At 32.4% G+C, this 18,583-nt stretch overlaps 1 protein-coding gene across 1 annotated transcript in view; it reads right to left on the bottom strand.

Annotated features, from left to right (window-relative positions):
- LOC148629954 (uncharacterized) overlaps nt 1-18,583 on the bottom strand; it is a 63,061-nt gene that overhangs the window by 908 nt on the left and 43,570 nt on the right. Inside the window, exons 28-40 of the mRNA XM_088560227.1 lie at nt 17,472-17,716; nt 14,746-14,894; nt 12,946-13,110; nt 11,903-12,124; nt 8,921-9,095; nt 8,292-8,485; nt 7,493-7,646; nt 6,386-6,542; nt 4,851-5,253; nt 3,944-4,061; nt 3,005-3,188; nt 1,275-1,371; nt 631-807 (exon numbers count right to left, since the gene is read on the bottom strand). Coding sequence (XP_088416353.1) covers nt 631-807; nt 1,275-1,371; nt 3,005-3,188; nt 3,944-4,061; nt 4,851-5,253; nt 6,386-6,542; nt 7,493-7,646; nt 8,292-8,485; nt 8,921-9,095; nt 11,903-12,124; nt 12,946-13,110; nt 14,746-14,894; nt 17,472-17,716 — 2,440 coding nt within the window. The remainder of the gene's footprint in view (nt 1-630; nt 808-1,274; nt 1,372-3,004; nt 3,189-3,943; nt 4,062-4,850; nt 5,254-6,385; nt 6,543-7,492; nt 7,647-8,291; nt 8,486-8,920; nt 9,096-11,902; nt 12,125-12,945; nt 13,111-14,745; nt 14,895-17,471; nt 17,717-18,583) is intronic.

Raw genomic sequence — 18,583 nt, forward strand, 5'->3', positions numbered from 1 at the left:
AATGAAGTGGTTGCAATAGAAATACTAACACTTATGATAGGTTTTTTTTTTTTAACTTTTTATTGTTTTGGTAATAATGCTTTTCTTTTCTTAATTGTCAGTATGTTATTTACATTTTCACTACAACTTGTCTGCTCATTGTAAAATGAATTTGTTGTTGACTGAACCATGAAAGACATAGTATAGCTCTTTATAAGTCTGTTCTGTTTGCTAACTTACAAAAATAACAGCCTGAAAATTCAAATTCAAACTGTTGCAATACCAAATAACACTTTGAATTCATCTTAAAAACATTTTTTTTTTATTTTAATGATTTCAACTTCAAAGAGTGAATTTGTCTTTATGAAAAAAATGCCCACAACTTAATTCTGACAGAATGTCCAGTAAACAGTAAGTTAACTTGTGTTTAACTTACAAAAAAACCTAATACAGATTTTAAAAATAAGGATGAAAAAAAAGGTTTCCATGATTTAGTCAAGCAAATTAATGGAAGAGACTGTACATATGTATAAAGGACAGGCCGTACATATGTATATAGGACAGACTGTACATCTGCACCGGTATATACTGACAACAGTAGAATATCAACAGAAAATCGGCAGTGGTATGCAAATGAAGTGTTTACCATACCTGTGGTAAATCTAGAGAGTCATCCAGAATATTATCAAGGGAAACAACTCTTCCATCCCAGTCCAGAGCTACTAAACCTTTGTAGCGGAGAACTCTATATTTAGATACCACATTCAGCATTATATTTGCCTCTAAGTAGAGAGCTTTCAGTATCTTATATTCCTCTTCATTTATGTCCTATAAAAATAATGATGAATTAAATGAAAATTGAAAAGGAATAAACATTATCTTGGTGCATGCTGGTTACTTGGTTAAGACAAGTTTTGTATATCCAACAAATTGGAAGTACAAGTCTTTTTAAGAACCGGACAAAATAGACATAAATTTGCATGCACTTTTATTGCAAAATATTTAAAATAAAGCATAAATCAGTTATACTTTAATGATTCAATCAAGTCTGAGTATCCACAATTAGAAGCAGTTATCCTGAATCAATATTATTCTGTTATTCTGTTAAAAATTTACACTTCTTATGTTTTTAATGGATTTTCCAAAATGAATTTTTCTATCCTGCAGTCATCATATGCAGCTACAAGGTGTCAAATATGGTTGTGCTGTAATTGTTTGCCTGTACATAGTAGAAACAGATTTTGTGGTTTTTTTTTCTTATATGAATTTAAAAAATTGTGAGAAGTAAAGCATACCTGGTTATTCTTGATGATTATGACCATTTTCTGTGAATGTGACCTAAATGTGTGCTGAGCAGCAATTTCCAAAGCTTCCTTTACAGTTGTGTTCTTACTGTAAATTTAACATAATACAATCAAACCTATATGCCACCATCTACCAGTAACAAATTTCCCTTTCCCAAATAAACTTTCATATTATTTTTTTGAAATATCTGACTGAACTTGACACAAGAATTCTGTAATAAGAAATAGTTGGCTTAGGCAGGTCTACAATTACAGAAATCAATATAAACGTACAAAAAAAAATATTTGTTTTATTAGGTTCTATTGTAATCAAGGGTTTCCCATAGCCAGTTTTCAAATTTTAGCTGACAAAATAATATACAACACATGATTATTAAAATCAAGAGAGACATCAGGTTATTGAGAACAGGATGTGTGACAGAGCCCTAGTCACAAGCATAGTATGATTCATCATTCTAAAGTTTAAAACAAACATTTTCCAAGATTAAGCTGAATTAAATCAACAGAGGTACAAGCACACAGACAGACAGACAGCAATAAAACTAAGACAAGGGAATAAAAAATAAACAAACCATTCCACTTAAGTATTGGAATCTTTCCTTATTTGACAGAGTAAGATGCAGACTGATAGACAGAGAGCAGTAAAACTTGAGGTGAGGGCATTAACAAACTGTTCCACTTATCATCAAAAACTCACATCCAAAATGAAAAAGTGTATATCATTAAACAGAAAAAGCAAGCCCACTGAGTCATTAAACAGACAAGCAAGACAACAGAGCAATTAAACAGGCAAGCAAGACAACAGTAATTAAACAGCCAAGCGAGACAACTGAGTCATTATACAGGCAAGCAAGCCTCCTGAGTCATTAAACAGACAAGAAAGCCCATTAAGTCAAACAGGCAAGCAAGACAACAGAGTCATTAAACATGCAAGCAAGCCGACTGAGTAAAACAGGCAAGCAAACCCACTGAATCATTAAACAGACAATCAAGCCCACTGAGTCATTAAACATGCAAGCAAGCCTGCTGAGTCATTAAACAGACAAGCAAGCCAACTGAGTCAAACAGGCAAACAAGCCGAGTCATTAAACAGGCAAGCAAGCCAACTGAGTCAAACAGGCAAACAAGCCAACTGAGTCATTAAACAGGCAAGCAAGACAACTGAGTCATTAAACAGGAAAGCAAGACAACAGAGTCATTAAACAGGAAAGCAAGACAACAGAGTCATTAAACAGGCAAGCAAGACAACTGAGTCATTAAACAGGCAAGCAAGCCCATTAAGTCAAACAGGCAAGCAAGACAACAGAGTCATTAAACAAAACAGGCAAGCAAGCCCACTGAGTCATTAAACAGGCAAGCAAGACAACTGAGTCATTAAACAGGCAAGCAAGCCCATTAAGTCAAACAGGCAAGCAAGACAACAGAGTCATTAAACAAAACAGGCAAGCAAGCCCACTGAGTCATTAAACATGCAAGCAAGCCTGCTGAGTCATTAAACAGGCAAGCAAGCCCATTAAGTCAAACAGGCAAGCAAGACAACACAGTCATTAAACAAAACAGGCAAGCAAGCCCACTGAGTCATTAAACAGGCAAGCAAGCTAACAGAGTCATTAAACAGGCAAGCAAGACAACAGAGTCATTAAACAGGCAAGCAAGACAACTGAGTCATTAAATAGGCAAGCCAATTCATTGAGTCATATGAACCCTATTTGTAAACTAACCTGTTAAACTGTATAAATGTCAACTTAACATCAGTTTTATCACAAGTCTGTAGATATCTAATTAGTGTTTCAATACAGGGGAGACAGAAATCATCACCAGCATCTTTGTATAGAAGTATTATAATGTCTAACAAAGCTTTCGATGGCTCAGCAATTTTAAGAGGGTAGAACACATCACATGTATCTGAAGAACAAAATAGTCATCAGCATATGTTCATTGTATTAAAGGGTATTTTTTTATTCTTTGTGCTAACTTCTAACTCATAGATTAAAAGAAATACTTGCATGAAAAATGAATTTATATAACAAGTATTTTACAGTTAGATATATGTTATAATATGTTGCTGTAATTGGAACTACTTTGCCAATTCTACTACAACAAAAAACAACTTTGAAAGAAAATATTTGATCCGCCCAAAAGTAGCTATCAGGAGACCAAAATAGTCCCCTCACTAGGTGGTAAAAAATTTAGTTAGATATCACTAAATAACTGGAACAATAACTACAGAACTAATGTTAGTGCAAGGAGGAGCAAAGAAAAAAAAGAAGAAACAAATCTTACTAAAACTGAATCTAAATTAAATCTAGACCTTGTGGATAGCTATGTGATTTTACATTCATACAACAAGAAAGAATAAGAAGTTTAAATTGATTTTAACAGTTATCAATAAAATTAAAATACACCAATGCTAAAGATTACACAACACAACAGTACACGATCTTCTAAAAAATTTTGTGACTAATGTTTTTTTTATGGTTTGGGAAAATTTTATTGGTTCATGGAATTTGGAACTCATGGAAAATAATAAGAGTTGTATTGAAAGTAGAGACTTGAAACTGTTACAAACACCGGTAAATTAAATCAAATTAAATGTCATGCTATGACCTTGGAGGCTGATGCTACTATAATAATACTTCTATCAGTATCACTTAATTTACCCAGTTCATTAGTAGGATTTATGGCAACTCCAGCTAAATCACATTTTGATATGTAAGCATGTATAGGTGGACATATAGAGTCTGGCATACAGGTTTTCACCCTCTCTTTACATGATGCCTACAACATAAAATTTGATCAAATAAGATATAGTAGGAAATTCAACTTAATTTTCTCAGTGATTTCTGTGAGAATCTCATTTATTCTTAATACATTCATACAATATAGTTTCACAAAATATTTTCCCCATGTATATAAGAAGTGGGTAACTAGTAAATTGGAATAACTTCTAAGCCTAACCATGTTCATGACTTCAGTCTGGTATTGTCTCCTTTATCAAATAATTTTGCTTAGAAAGTCTTCATAGTGTATCTACCTATATATCACTGCACTTATCAAGATTTTAGTAGAAATTAATGGACTGAGGAATATGAAATTGCTTCAGTTGTCATGCTAGGTATACCCTGTATCATACAAAATCACTTACAATGATTGTCTCATCTAAATAGAGCTGCATACCACAATTGAAATAAATCCCTCCAAAGGCAGACAAGGTTTTTGTGACGAAATATTCTCTATTAATCCATTAACGAGACAAATGGTTAAGTCCCACAACACAAAAAGTGTTGATACTGGAAAGCAAAACATTGCTTACAATGAATGCCCTTTCTATAAAAAGCTACATTCCAAATCAATTCATCTTTAGGGAGTGAAGGTAATGTTACAGTATTCTGACTGATGGATGGATGGACAAGGTGATTCAAAATACCAGCCACTTGTGGAGAGGAAGGAGGGGGGGTGACCAAACATATATAGGTCTTCACTTAATTATGAAGAAAATGAGATTATACAATAGAAAACACTTATCAAACATGAAAACATTTGGTAGACTGTAACATAAATACTCACTAGAAATGGTTTAGAATCCACTTTAATGAAGCACATAGCCAGTGGTGATTCAATATTGGAGAAAAAAGCATCACATCTTCTTCTCAAATCTTCACATGCCTGCACCTGGCTGAGCAAGTTAGCAGCTGGAGATTTACATGAGCCTGATAGCTCAAGTTCATATTTTTTCACAAAGTCTTTGATGTTTGGTGTAAAATGACCAAGAGGTATTTTAAATTCATTTCCAATTTCTAAATCGTTATTACCAAACAAACCAATAGTTTGATTGTGATGGCCGTTCAACGCAAAGTTACAGTGTGATGTATTGATATCACAGGAAACTGTTAGACCTACATCAAGGGTAATAACTCTAGAAACATTCTTTTTTGTTACAGTAAGGTCCTCACTACTGTAAGGTAGTTCCCTAAAACATAGAATAAGAAAAACATTGGTTTAAATGGCATACTTGAAAGGAAAGAACATTTGCTGAGTTTATGTTATTAAAAAAATATCTATATCCTCTAAATATATATTCATTGTATGATCCCAAGGACTACTGGTCTATTCCTTGGTTGTACTACATTGTATGATCCCAAGGACTACTGGTCTATCCCTTGGTTGTACTACATTGTATGATCCCAAGGACTACTGGTCTATTCCTTGGTTGTACTACATTGTATGATCCCAAGGACTACTGGTCTATCCCTTGGTTGTGCTACATTGTATGATCCCAAGGACTACTGGTCTATTCCTTGGTTGTGCTAAATTGTATGATCCCAAGGACTACTGTCTATTCCTTGGTTGTACTACAATAGTAGTAAAGGTCTATATTAGGTTCCTGTTTGCTGTTGTAGGTTATGCTCCTTCCATTTTTTTCAACTGCTTTGAAGGGATTAAATGTTTTATCTCGAAATTGAAGTCGCTTAAAATATAGTTATGGTCTCAGTTTCCATGTTATTACAGGTAATCTGAATGTCATTAAAGACCAAGAATTGAAAACATTTCTTCAAAAGGACCTAAGTACGTCCTCCAGCCAATATCAATTTAAATAAATGGAATAAATATACTGAATCATCATCAGGACTCATTCCATTTGTAATGAATAAAAATGACATAAGAAAGTAGACAAGGAAGCATTAGATTCTTTCTTCAAAACAATTATGAAAATAGTTGACATCTGAATAAAACATTTCGAGGAACACTTTACTCCTAATAAACAACATTAAAACTGTTTTACCCGAATAAAACACAAATTGAAAGAACTCAGCAAGGAATTTGTTTTTGTTCATGCTGACAATGCTGCATTATTTGCATAAGGTTTTATTTATTAGTAATTTTAGAACTCTGTCATTACAATGGTGCAGATACATTTTTTTGTTTCTCAATATACATCAGAGGCTAATATTTGTCAACTTTAACTAAAAAAAAGACCCAAAGAATAAGAGGGGGTTCCAAACCTAAAGTAACCACTGGCCCCTGGATCTGCAATTGTAAAGCACAAGGTTATCCCTAGAAATATTTTTTTCCAAGTTTGATTTATGGTATGAGAAACCTACACAGGTCTATTACATCCATTGATAAACACTTGTCCACCAGGGTGAATGGTTACCATGGATTTCTTCGTGACCACTGAAATACCATCTTTACTTGACAAAACAGCGAAGTTGGCATGCTTAGCATCAGCTGTCAACAGGTATGGGCATGTACTTTCATCTGAAATTATGTTATTCACTTTAAATAACAATGAGTTTCAATAATAGTTCCTAAACTGTTTTAATTACAACAACCAGCATCAGTTTTGACACTCTGTTTAGTGTATGGAACCTGAATCAAAATTTCAAATGCATTATTTTATGATAATGACATGTCTGTTATAGTCAGCACCATTTTTAAGTTGATGAACATTCATAGGAATGCTTAGATATTAACTAGAAAGGATAACCACAAGGTTCTCGCTGGCCCAGAAACTTATACCAGTAATCAAAATATAAATGAAACAGTCAAACAGGAAGTTGAATTAGAACAAGGCTGAAAATGAGTCTCACATTATGACTATAAAATTTCTATCAAAATATAAAGTGACTGTGATAAGTAGTTGCAGAGAGAACTTTGAAAATTTTGCTTCCAAACTATACAGTCAAATTCTGAAAATAATTGACCAAAACAAGGGAAGTAACTGTCAAAATATTATGTGGCTGTGATTAAGTAGTTTCAGAAAAAAACTGTAACAGACTAGAAATACTGTGAGCAAGCTCACAAATAGAATACTTCCCCTTTAAAAAGATTTAATGTGAAAATGCTTGTTGGTTTATTGGTTTATCTTGCTCTAGAGTCCTCCAACAGTAATTAAATTCCTTTATGCACATCTACATATAATACACCACCTTCCTATAAAACTCCACAGTGGTGAAGGAGGAGTTTCACTTACCAGGAGGTTTTAACATGTAAAACCCTTAATTTGGATTATCTGCATTGTTAGTCCTTCAACAGTAAGCACATTATTCCATTATGTACATCTGCATATGATACCCAACCTTCTTATAAAGTTTAATCAAAATCGAAGAGTTGTGTTTACATGAAATGTGAACAGGCGAATGGAGGGACAGACAGAGAGAAGCTATAACAATCATTTACTCAGCTAATTCATGTACCAGTATAATTACCTGTAATCTGATACACTTTGCCATCAAAAGTCAGGACTTCATTATTTTCATACAGGAGTGCAGTACTGACAGATGTACTGGCTTTTGAAGGATAGATTCTTGATTCTATAAAACCTTTCAAATGTTGTTGTCCAGTTGTCAAAGAAGGAAATGACTACAAAATATATAACTATGAAATTAATCAGCTCATTTAAGGTGCATAAGTTTTATGGGAAGAAAATTAAGATCCAAAAGTTTGAGTATTAAATCCATATTTTGTAAGAGTTTTGACTGATAGACACACTATGTATTAGACTTAAGTATGGTTCTGTATAGAAAATAAACATGGGGTAATTCACCGCAAATTTGACCTTTGTGACATCATTAACATCGATCTGTCTGCAGTTGGCAGTTCAAATAATTCAGAACTAAATGAAGCATTGATGAAGAAACAAGTCCTAATTTTGACTGGAATCTATTAGATACATTGCATAACCAACTATGGAGCAGTTTACACTTGTTCATAAACCATTTTGTAGTTCTTGAAGCTTGTTCATAAACCACTTTGCAGTTCTTGAAGCATAAACTGCCCAAAAGTCTGATATTTCACATAACTTGGTCAAAGTTCAAAAAATATATTTCAAGAATATAGATATTCAGCTGTAAATATTTCCGTTTTACCTTGTTTTCAAAACTGATAACATTTTTAATAAGGAGAACAAATAAGAAACATAAACAGTCTTGGATACCAGTGTTATTCTCCAAAAATCTGGGTGTTGTTAAAGGACCTTTTGATGTAACCTTTGATATATCTACTTACCACAAAATTTTTCCACTTCAAAAGGACAGGGTATGTGAATGAGATTGTGTTGGTTTTTATAGCTTGATGTAAACTTGGCTTGACATATTTCTGGAACATGTGATTCATCAAATACGGTGGTTCTATTAAGACTTTAGAGGCATAACCAAGAAGTTTAGATTCTATTTTCATCATCAGTTTCACCAGTGTCTGTCCTGAAAATATTACATATGAATGATGAGATATGAATATGATTTGAGAATATTAACTTAAATAATAACTGTGTCATGTAAAAAAAAAATCTTTTTATCTGCAAAAATGTCAATGAGTCAGTTTGACCATGTGATCTTTGACTTTGACTACAAAGACAACAGTATAAATAAACAGAGAGTATACCGTTAAAACCTAAATAAACTGGTGCATTAAAGCATGATACAAAATAAGGGTAGTTTTTAGGTCAAGACAATGTATAATCCAAGAACTCTGATAATAGAAAACATGAAATGTAATGGATCTCTTCTATAAGCATAATTATTGTTAAAAAAAATTGTTTTATAGTGTTTTTGAGTGACTACTAAAGTGGATCAACCAACTGACATATACCACATATTTAAAAATTATCCAGCTGGTGATTAAAGAAATATTCATACCAAAATACATAAGTCCTTTGCCTTCATCCTGTAAATCCTGACTACCATTGACAATATTGCTGTTTTGTACTCTGTTTCTTTGCAGTGACATATCAACTATTCTTTTCACGTTAGGGGGTAAGGGGAGGTAACTCATAACTGGTACAACAATTTTCTTCATATAATAAGCAACAGTCTGTTGCAAAGAAAAAGATTAAAGTGAAATTATTAATATGATTTTCCTCAATACATGTACTGGTACTGTGGAGAACATGTAATAGTGAAGAGGTAGGGTCATAATAGCCCAAAATATCAAAATTACACAAAATATATTTATCTTGTAATGGTGTTGTTATATAGTTTCAGGTTAAATATGAATTTTCCAGTTTAATCAGGTGCTTGAAAACAATTTATTTTAATGAAATGTCAGAAAATGCTGTAAATTTCCAAACCATATACCGTATAAATGAAACTACTGTAGGTATTTTATACATAAGTTGTTAATAAAGTAACTCCTATTAATAAAAAAACATTTGGATTAACATTCATAAATAAGATAGTTGAAGTAACAATTCTAAAAACTACATATTAGCAACCAAAAAAAACCAAGAGATTTATCAAGTTTAGAGGCGTCCATGCAAAAACCAATATATTTGTGGCACATAACAATTTTTTTTCCCAAAAAACTCCCATCCATTTCATATCATTAATCAAAGTTGAATGTTGGTTTTTATTAATTTAGATCGAAGATCAGAATTGATATAGCAGTTGCCAGAGCCTTTAGATTTGTAAAGCCTGTTAGCATCTGCAATTATTTTGCACTACCGCAGGAAAATAGTCCCATTGGCTTACCGCGTTAAGGTTCAAATGCAGATAGTTAGGTACACTTTATAGGTATTTCTAATACATCATAATTAATTCGATGCTATTTACTCCAACAAACAAACCGAATAAACAACTTTTACTGCGAACTAAATATGCTAATTTAATTTGGTTGAATTGACAATGATTCAATTAAAAGTAGTTGATATCTAACCTCTTATCAGTACCTGTTTATTTCTATGCGTTTACCCTGAATAAACAAATCGCTCAATGTCGGTATATTCAAATTGCCTATAGATGCTTTATTCTTAGTTAAAGACACCAAGGTGTTAAATATATAAATCCCTGTAGACGCATAATAAAGCTTTTGATGTTTAACTAGAAATGAAAACCCTGCGAGATTATAAATAGTCATCGTTCATAGAAATGAAATATAAAGAGGTATGCTGAGTACCAATTGGACGAACTGTTTTCAGATATTTCATGCAGGCTCTGGCGGATCCGTACACTAAGTATTTACAAAAATGTGGCAGTGGTTCCGATCAAGAAACTTGTATAAAGAAAGAGGTTCCAGGGAGGGAATACACGTCCTGTTCCAGGCTATTATGTGCTGCTCATTTTTGCCAATCTTTTAACAAAAGGGTCGTATAAGCCCTGAAACTATCCTGATGTATTACCCATTGTATCGTGTATTTTTATTACGGTTACCGCCTCGTGACATCGGCGGGTGTCTCTTAGAAAAGCAGTGGACTCTTACCCTACCGTTTCATCTGGTCCATGCTCTCAGTTTTTAGTGGAGTCCTAGTTGCGCTTTTACTTTTGTTACTTTGTATGTATCGTTTTGGTGTGTCTGTTTTCCATTTCTGGTATTTGTCCTTGGATAGCATTCTTTTGATTTCCTCTAGAATCTTTGTTCCTTTGATTATTCTTCGACAGACAGATTTGACCTAGAGGTCGATAAAATGAATTTCGACTTGAAAATTTATTAACTGGGAAAGGCCAGCTAGTAGTTAGAGGTATAATACCACTGTTTCAGGATCCATTCGCTTGCACATTTAACAAAGTAGTTCAAAATGACATGAAGTATTCCTAAGATTGTATCTCATTTTTCTCATAGTTAAGTAGAGATATAAAACTTAGTATCATCTGAAAGCTGAGTGAATCAGCAGTAGTCTTAAAACTACATTTGCTTTTCTAAGTATGGGTAAAACAATTCTGGACAAAAACTCTATGCCCTTGATATGACTAAATTTCAAAACGAAAGTAGTGATTTCTGCATCTCACTACTTTAACTTTACGGTTCTTTCTTAGAAGGCACATAACTTAAAGGTATGTTAACATTTTTATTAGACTTAAGATAAAGGGTGCCCATGATAATGAAACCTCTCCAGCACTACCTGTACTCATGTAAAATTTGCTATGAGCCTTATAAATAGCTGAATTTAACATAGAAAGTAATGGAGGGATGAAATGGTAGTATTATGCCGTGCAGTTCGATTACAATATGCATTATGTCAAAGAGTTTGTGTTCATTTATCAAGGTGTTTCATGTAAACCGACATCAAACCTGAATATAATGCGAACTGGTGCACTGCAACGATGCATCGTGAATTTTGGTTTGTGCGTTTTTTTTTAATGTCCTTTTTAATTAGAATGATTAATTTAAAAACAAATCCAAGAATTCAATATGATATTAACCATTTACAACAATAAGCTTGTGTTAAGATACGTTTGAATTCATTCCCCGAAATTTCCTTTTATACCCTATTTTTGAAATTTGACGATTATCTGAGGCATAAAAATTCAAACGATCGATAAAAATTGATTCAGTACATGAGTACTTTGATTAATTAACTGCAATGGTTCAAGAGAAATAAATTACATAGAAAGTATTTAAATTCATTGATAGATAACCTCTTCATATTGTGCAAAATTTGGTTGCTTTCTTAGGGAACTGATAAAAACATTGTCAGAGCCATACATTTTCGATTTCAAAAAATCTTTATACTGTTGCACATATACATGATATAAACATTACATTGGCCAAAAAATTCCATTGGATAAAATTGACCATATGCCACCCATATAGGATCTGCTGGTTTCTAAATGGACAGCCTCTTAACAAGTTAGAAGTAAATGATGTTATTATTGCAAGAATGATTCTTATGCATACAACATTACCTTATTGACAAAAGGCACAACCATTGCAGGAATAGGTTTATCTAAATTACTACTGAGAATATTACTGGCATGTTGTAATACACGAGACAACCAGCGAAGCTTCATACTGATGACAGGGAAGATTGTATGTGTCAGTTTTGGATTAAATTTAAACGTTTCCTTCACCATAGTACTGCCAGCCATTTCTGAGGTCAGGTAGACATGTTTAGTGTAGTGTTGATTCTGTAATAAATACCATTATGTAACATGGGCTCCTTGTTGTCAACTAAAATAATACATAACGTTTAATTATTTTCAATAAATCATTTATTATAAACTTTTTCTCTTTAGTCTTGAACTTCAGGAAGAAAATACCTTATATTTTTCCTGTGTAGGTAACTTTAACAACATTTTATATATGATATTGTTGAGAATTTTCACTTTTTTACAAACTCTTAAAAATCAAGCACACAGAGTTTCTTAAAAACTTGTAAAAAGAATACTTATCTGACATTCTTTCATAACAGAGAAAATTGGGGGTCCATTCTTTTTTTTTTGGGGTATATTTTATTGCAAATTATCTCCCCACTGAAAGAGGCTTTTTAGAGTACACCTTTATATTTTACCATACATAGTTTTATGCCAACAATTTCTCCTAAAATAATTTAAAGAATATGTTTTACATCATTTCAAACACTTTTAGCTCAATGGAAATACATACAAGATGACAGAAAGGATACATTCTACCTCAAAACTACATTGTACATCTGTCATGTGGGGAAATTTGTTCATTGTTCATATGCAGTTCACAAAAAAGTTAAATTTATAAGAAACTAGAAGAAATATATTGAAAGACTGTTGATGACAAATCTTATGTTTTATTCTTACCTCATCTTGAAAAAAATAAAATCATGTTAAATCCTTAAGCGGGATTATCTGCCTTCGCAAGGCACCTGACAATATATTTTTACATGCACATCTACAAAATAATGACTAAAATATGGTGATTACTATGTACTCCTCCAACTTTATTTATGGAGATATAGAAATCAGATTTCTGTTACCTTTTTCACTGAAAATACAGTATCAATGACCCATGGAGATTTAAGTGTAACATCTATGTGAAAACACCCATGATTCCTTGACAGTACCACAGATGCTCCTAACTTAGACACTTTAGATAGTGTGAAGGATGCTGATATGTTAGTTCTCCCCGGAAGCATACGGTGCTGAAATAAGACAAGTAGGTACCATCTACTTAAAACTATTACAGATATCATTACCATATTATCATATCATCACAGTAGGGATGGATTGTAGATGCTCTGAAATATGAATGGCTCAAAATCATTCTGTCAAAAGTGATGTATATTGGGAATGGTGTATGTAGATAAGAAGTGATATAGGAAGTTTGCCATTGGTTGAGACATTTGCAATATAACAACATAGAAGTACTTTTTCAACAAAATAAAATGTTATCTGAGTACAAACAGCTTTGTCCATCATAGACAATGCCTAAAATAAAATTATTTTTTAAAAGCCGTATGTTTACACTAATAGCCCTGAACATATTATGTGTTTACTACCTTGCAGGACAACACCAGCTCCTAGAAGACAATAAGCTATTAATAGTACGGGAATTCCCCTACATTTCACAAACAGGGGGTCTTCATACAGAACACATAAATATATTTAAGTGTAAGTCTTGGCAAGAATCAGGCAGTGTATGAAATATGATATGAAAAAAACCCATCATTTTGATAGTGTAATTTGACTATTTCAACAATCAGAATCCAGGGGAAAAAACAAGATTTTCCATATCATGTTGGTGCATTGAGATAAAATTCACTGGAATGCACTGTAAATGAACATTTAAAAGGCAGATAACTGTGTAAAAACCTCATTTTTCTAACATTCTACTGAAAAATTTCTGAGCAAATCCAATGACGCAGAGATATAATAATGGTCTTTTCAAATAGAGAATGCATCCTTGAGTGAAATTGTCTTGTCAGATCGGTGGGATTTTGACATGCATGTTTCTAATTTTTCCAATTTTGCCTGATTCTCTCAAATATTAACACTTAATTCAGTAAGTTACAATGACTATTTTATGTAGAAATAAAGAAAATATGATTCTCTGCCAAAACAGGCACATTTTTGCAGATTTGATGAGTACTTTTTCCACAGCAACATAACACAAGTGCACTAAAACTTGAGTAGGACTATTTTTCAGTACGTTCTTAAACCTCATAGGTTGAATTAGTGGTTTGTAACCTAGAACTAAAGGTACCAGTATTGCATTGCTTATTCCTGAGCGGGTGTACATCAAAACATGAATGCTATAAAAATATAGTGCATTTTCTTTTTGCCTCTCTATAAATGTTTTGTCAAAAGATATGAACAATGACTTATAAAATAGAGCAAACATCACACTATAAGATAAACTTTTTTAAAAGAAAATCTGACATAATAAAATAAAATTGATCCACTGAGAAGGTCGGTTTGATGAGTGCAAAATGAAAGTGAAAGTAGAGAAAATGGCTATTTATAGTTCAAGACTACTTTTCTGTCCGATCTTCGTGGACTCGCCATATTTTCTTTGTGGGAAATTTTTTTTTCACATGTCCTTAGAAATGCTACATAAGTGAAAGTTTTATTGAATCCATTTACATATTTTTTTTTTAAATCCTAAAAATATGCACTTCACTATAGAAGTCTATGGGAAAATTAATACAATACTGAGACCTAAACAATAAAGCCAACAAGTCAAATGTTTGGATTATCTCCCCTTTTTTACTATTCTAATTGCCAAAGTTGCTTAAATTTTGTTGTATTTTTTTCTTCCTGTTAGAAAATATGTTTACCTTTACAATAACATATCCCTCTTGTTGAAATGAGACAGACTCATCATCAATTAAAAATGTGCTGTTTAGTTCGACATTTCCCAGAACACATTTAGCTTCTAAAGACTGTTCCATTTTTAGAAAACCATTGATAACAACAAAGACATGTCCTAAAATAGAAAAAAAGTTGAATTGAATAGCTACATGTGAAATTAAACAACAGAGCATTCCAATTGGACAATATATATAATCAACATATCTGTATGTAAAATTAAAGAATTTAGCATATTTTATATTTCATTCTGAAGAAAATATTTGAATTGCAAACACGGGTAGAAAAAAATAGATAGGTAGCTGATTTAGAGATACAGCTTTTGGAATATCACTGTAATCTATATAGAAATAACATTAAAATGCCCTCAATATTTCCAGTCACGAAAAATTATCTGAAAATATAAAAAAAAATATATATATATATCAATCTACAAAAAAAAATCCTTTTTGTTGATGTATAATTTTCATATGGTAACCGGATTACTTTTACCTATAGATGTCGCCAAACATGTTTCAAAGATCAGAAAAAGGCCAAAACATGATGTCCTTGGTCATAATGCCATAACATTTGTTGACCCGTAAATTATTAATGTGATATGAGATCATATCAATTTAAAGGTGGATATATGTTGGTTTATAAATTGGGCTAGGTTCAAATCAACTTGATCGGTCCTGGCATTTCATACCAAACTACATGATTGTATAGAAAATTACATTGTAATATGGCATAAAACCTTTAAGATTTGGAGAAATTCACAACAAAAATGATACTACTCACACCATTTCATTAAACTGAAAGCATGGATCTATTGGGGTATACAAATTAATTTAAAAACTAGAAAAAACTGTGAGGAATGCTCAGGAAGTTGATACCCCCCCCCACTCCTGCATATAATAACATGCACCTTTTAACCTCAATTTTGATTTGAAACAAAATTTAAAATAAGAGGTGCACAATGAGAACATGAAAAAAAGATTCTGTAAAAGTTACACTCAAATTCATTTAGTGGTATAGGAAGAGTAACAGATAAGAGATGGGTCCCCCATGTCCCCATATTCACAATGGCAAAGTACATGTTCTGCTTTGTGAACCCCCCAAATTGATTCTGGTCAAAATCTAAAATAGGAGGTGCAGAATGAGAACATGTAATAGAGATTCTGTGAAAATGCATTCAATTTCATTCAGTGGTGTGGGAGGGATAACGAATAAGAGATGGGTCCCCATTGTGCAATGGAAGAACACCCCTGTCACTGTATATCCCCACCTTGTAAGGCGGGGGGGGTAATGGATGGATGGATACCACAATATATATACCCAAACATCGCAAGGGCTATAACATTATCAGAGCATGACAGCTTTCTATATTTTCTCCAAAAATTAAGATTTCTGGGCAATAGTGTGAAGTGGATTTCCAAAGCTTTACAACTGTAAAAAATGAAGCTCCACATGGCAAACATCTGCACAGTCTATAGGTGAAATTTCAATTTATTGTGACGGGAGTTTCAATGATTTCACGGTGACAGTGTAACAAATCCAAGTAATGACAACCAGTATCTTACAAGTCAAAATACATGTAACATATTCAAAGATTTAGTACTGTAAGGTGGCGAAAAAGAGAACAGAACATGGGCCACTTGTGCAGTCACCTAAAGCATTTACATATTACATGTATATCAATTAATGATTATGTGGGATAGTGGCATGTCTTAACTTAGGAATTAGTACTGTAAACATACTAATTTTCCCCATTTTTGCGGTGGACAGAAAACCACAAAAAAAACTACACGCAAAATTGATTTTTAACACCACACAACGCTAATTATTTTTTTTGAAACCGCAAAATTGATACCCACGAATATGTTCACTTGAGAGAATCCGCGAAAATTAGCAACCATGGAAGTTAATATGTTTACAGTATGTGAAATGTGAACCTAACTAAATAGTAGATTTTTGCAATGGGTTATAAATCAAAATAAAATATGACTAGTGTAGTTAACATTTGGTGCTTACTCCCTCCCTGGATATGAAATTCTTGGAACTATGCCTTGTATACCAGTAGCTCTTTATGTTCATGCTCCTTTTTTATGAAACTCTTGGAGGACAATAGTACATGGGTTTATTTCATGTTTTATAAAAGAATAGAAAGACAAATTGAGATGAAGACCCAACTACATACCTTTCCTTGTATAGATTCTTATAAAGGTCGGGAATCCAATATAAGTAAGGTAAGTTGGCACATTTTATTTTGATGTTGAGAGAAGATATGAAGGACTTAAGGTTGTTTTGGATTTCATCTTAGTCAAATAATCTTTTTTTTAACTGAGCCTAAGTCTCACAGACAGAACATCATACTGATGCTTCACACCGAATACAAAATTCTTCAAATAAACATTCTAAGTTTTTCTATCCATCTGTCTGTTTACTCATCCGTTGCATAAGAATTAAAGTTTGTTATCCCGTCATTTTCCTACTGAGTTCAAGCCAACAAATTGTTGTTGAACACTTCAGGACTCTTACAATTATTTTCAAGACAAAAAAGGTATTTGAAGAGCTGTGTATGGTTTGATCATATGCATACACCTAATTTGTGAGGGTGTACAGAACCATACACATACAGTAATGGGTCAATGGTAAAAAATATTTGACAAAAAATGAATTTGCTGCCTTTTCAACTTTAACCACTATAACTTACCTTCATAATTAAAGTTCAGTATCTTCCATGGTGATTCCATGTAACCTAAAGCTTTCATAGTTATCTCTCCAGTAGCATTTTTTACCTCTGTGAAGGTGTAAGAGAAGTTAAAATATGGTGTTTGACATTGACATATAAATTCCTGATATTTATTGTAAAGATGAGCAGCTTTAAAGTTGATATCATACTTCCTTGAATTCTTATAACTTGGTAAAGATGTGACTGCTTCTGTTTTTAACCAATACCTGAAATAATAGATAAAAAATGTGAAATAAAAAAAACATTATCAGATATGCTAAAGTATTTGAAGCTCTTGTCTCCATTTTTTGGGTATAAAAGGTAAATAAGAAATGAAAAATCTAAAAATGATGCAAACTGACAAGGTACTTATAATTCACAAAGAACAACATTGTATAAAAAGTCATTAAAGTCCAACAAAACATTTTTAAGTTATCAACAGAATAGAAAAGAGACAAAAAATGGGAATATGTCAAATAACTCTAATCTTTCCACCAAAAGATTTTTTAACTTTTTGAAATTTATAGTTCCATTTCACATTTCATTTGAGAAAAGATTTGAAAACATTTTTTTGCTTCTTTTACATGCGAAAAAAAAACCAAGCATTAAATTTCTACGTCAACTAAAACCCACTTTGCCATTATTATATCCCCCACTTGAAAGAAAGCTAATTAGAATTTTTACATGTGCGGTATTGGGAAATTTTCCATTGTAGATTGGTAGAAATGATTAGATGTTTGGTGATATAGTGATTAGAAGTTTGGTGATATTATGATTGGATGAGCTTTTAAGATATTTCTATATACAGATTACCTCTTTATATAACATATTATTTAATTTATTTAAAATTTCTGTCATTAGCAAGAAACCATGAAGCCATTGAACACATTAAATACTTCAAAGGTTACATGTATACAGCACTTTTGAATATAACAAAAATGGATTTGATAATATGTCAAAGAGACAATGACCAAACTGCACTTTTGAATATAGCAAGAATGGATTTTGATAATATGTCAAAGAGACAATGACCCAACTAGGGTAAAAAATATCAAAATTTTGTTGACACTTGTAACGCTCACCGATTTTCTTAT

This window comes from Perna viridis, chromosome 1, assembly GCF_037379345.1.
Source record: "Perna viridis isolate PV_CMFRI_1.1 ecotype Kerala chromosome 1, ASM3737934v1, whole genome shotgun sequence".
In the NCBI taxonomy this organism is placed as follows: Eukaryota; Metazoa; Mollusca; class Bivalvia; order Mytilida; family Mytilidae; genus Perna; species Perna viridis.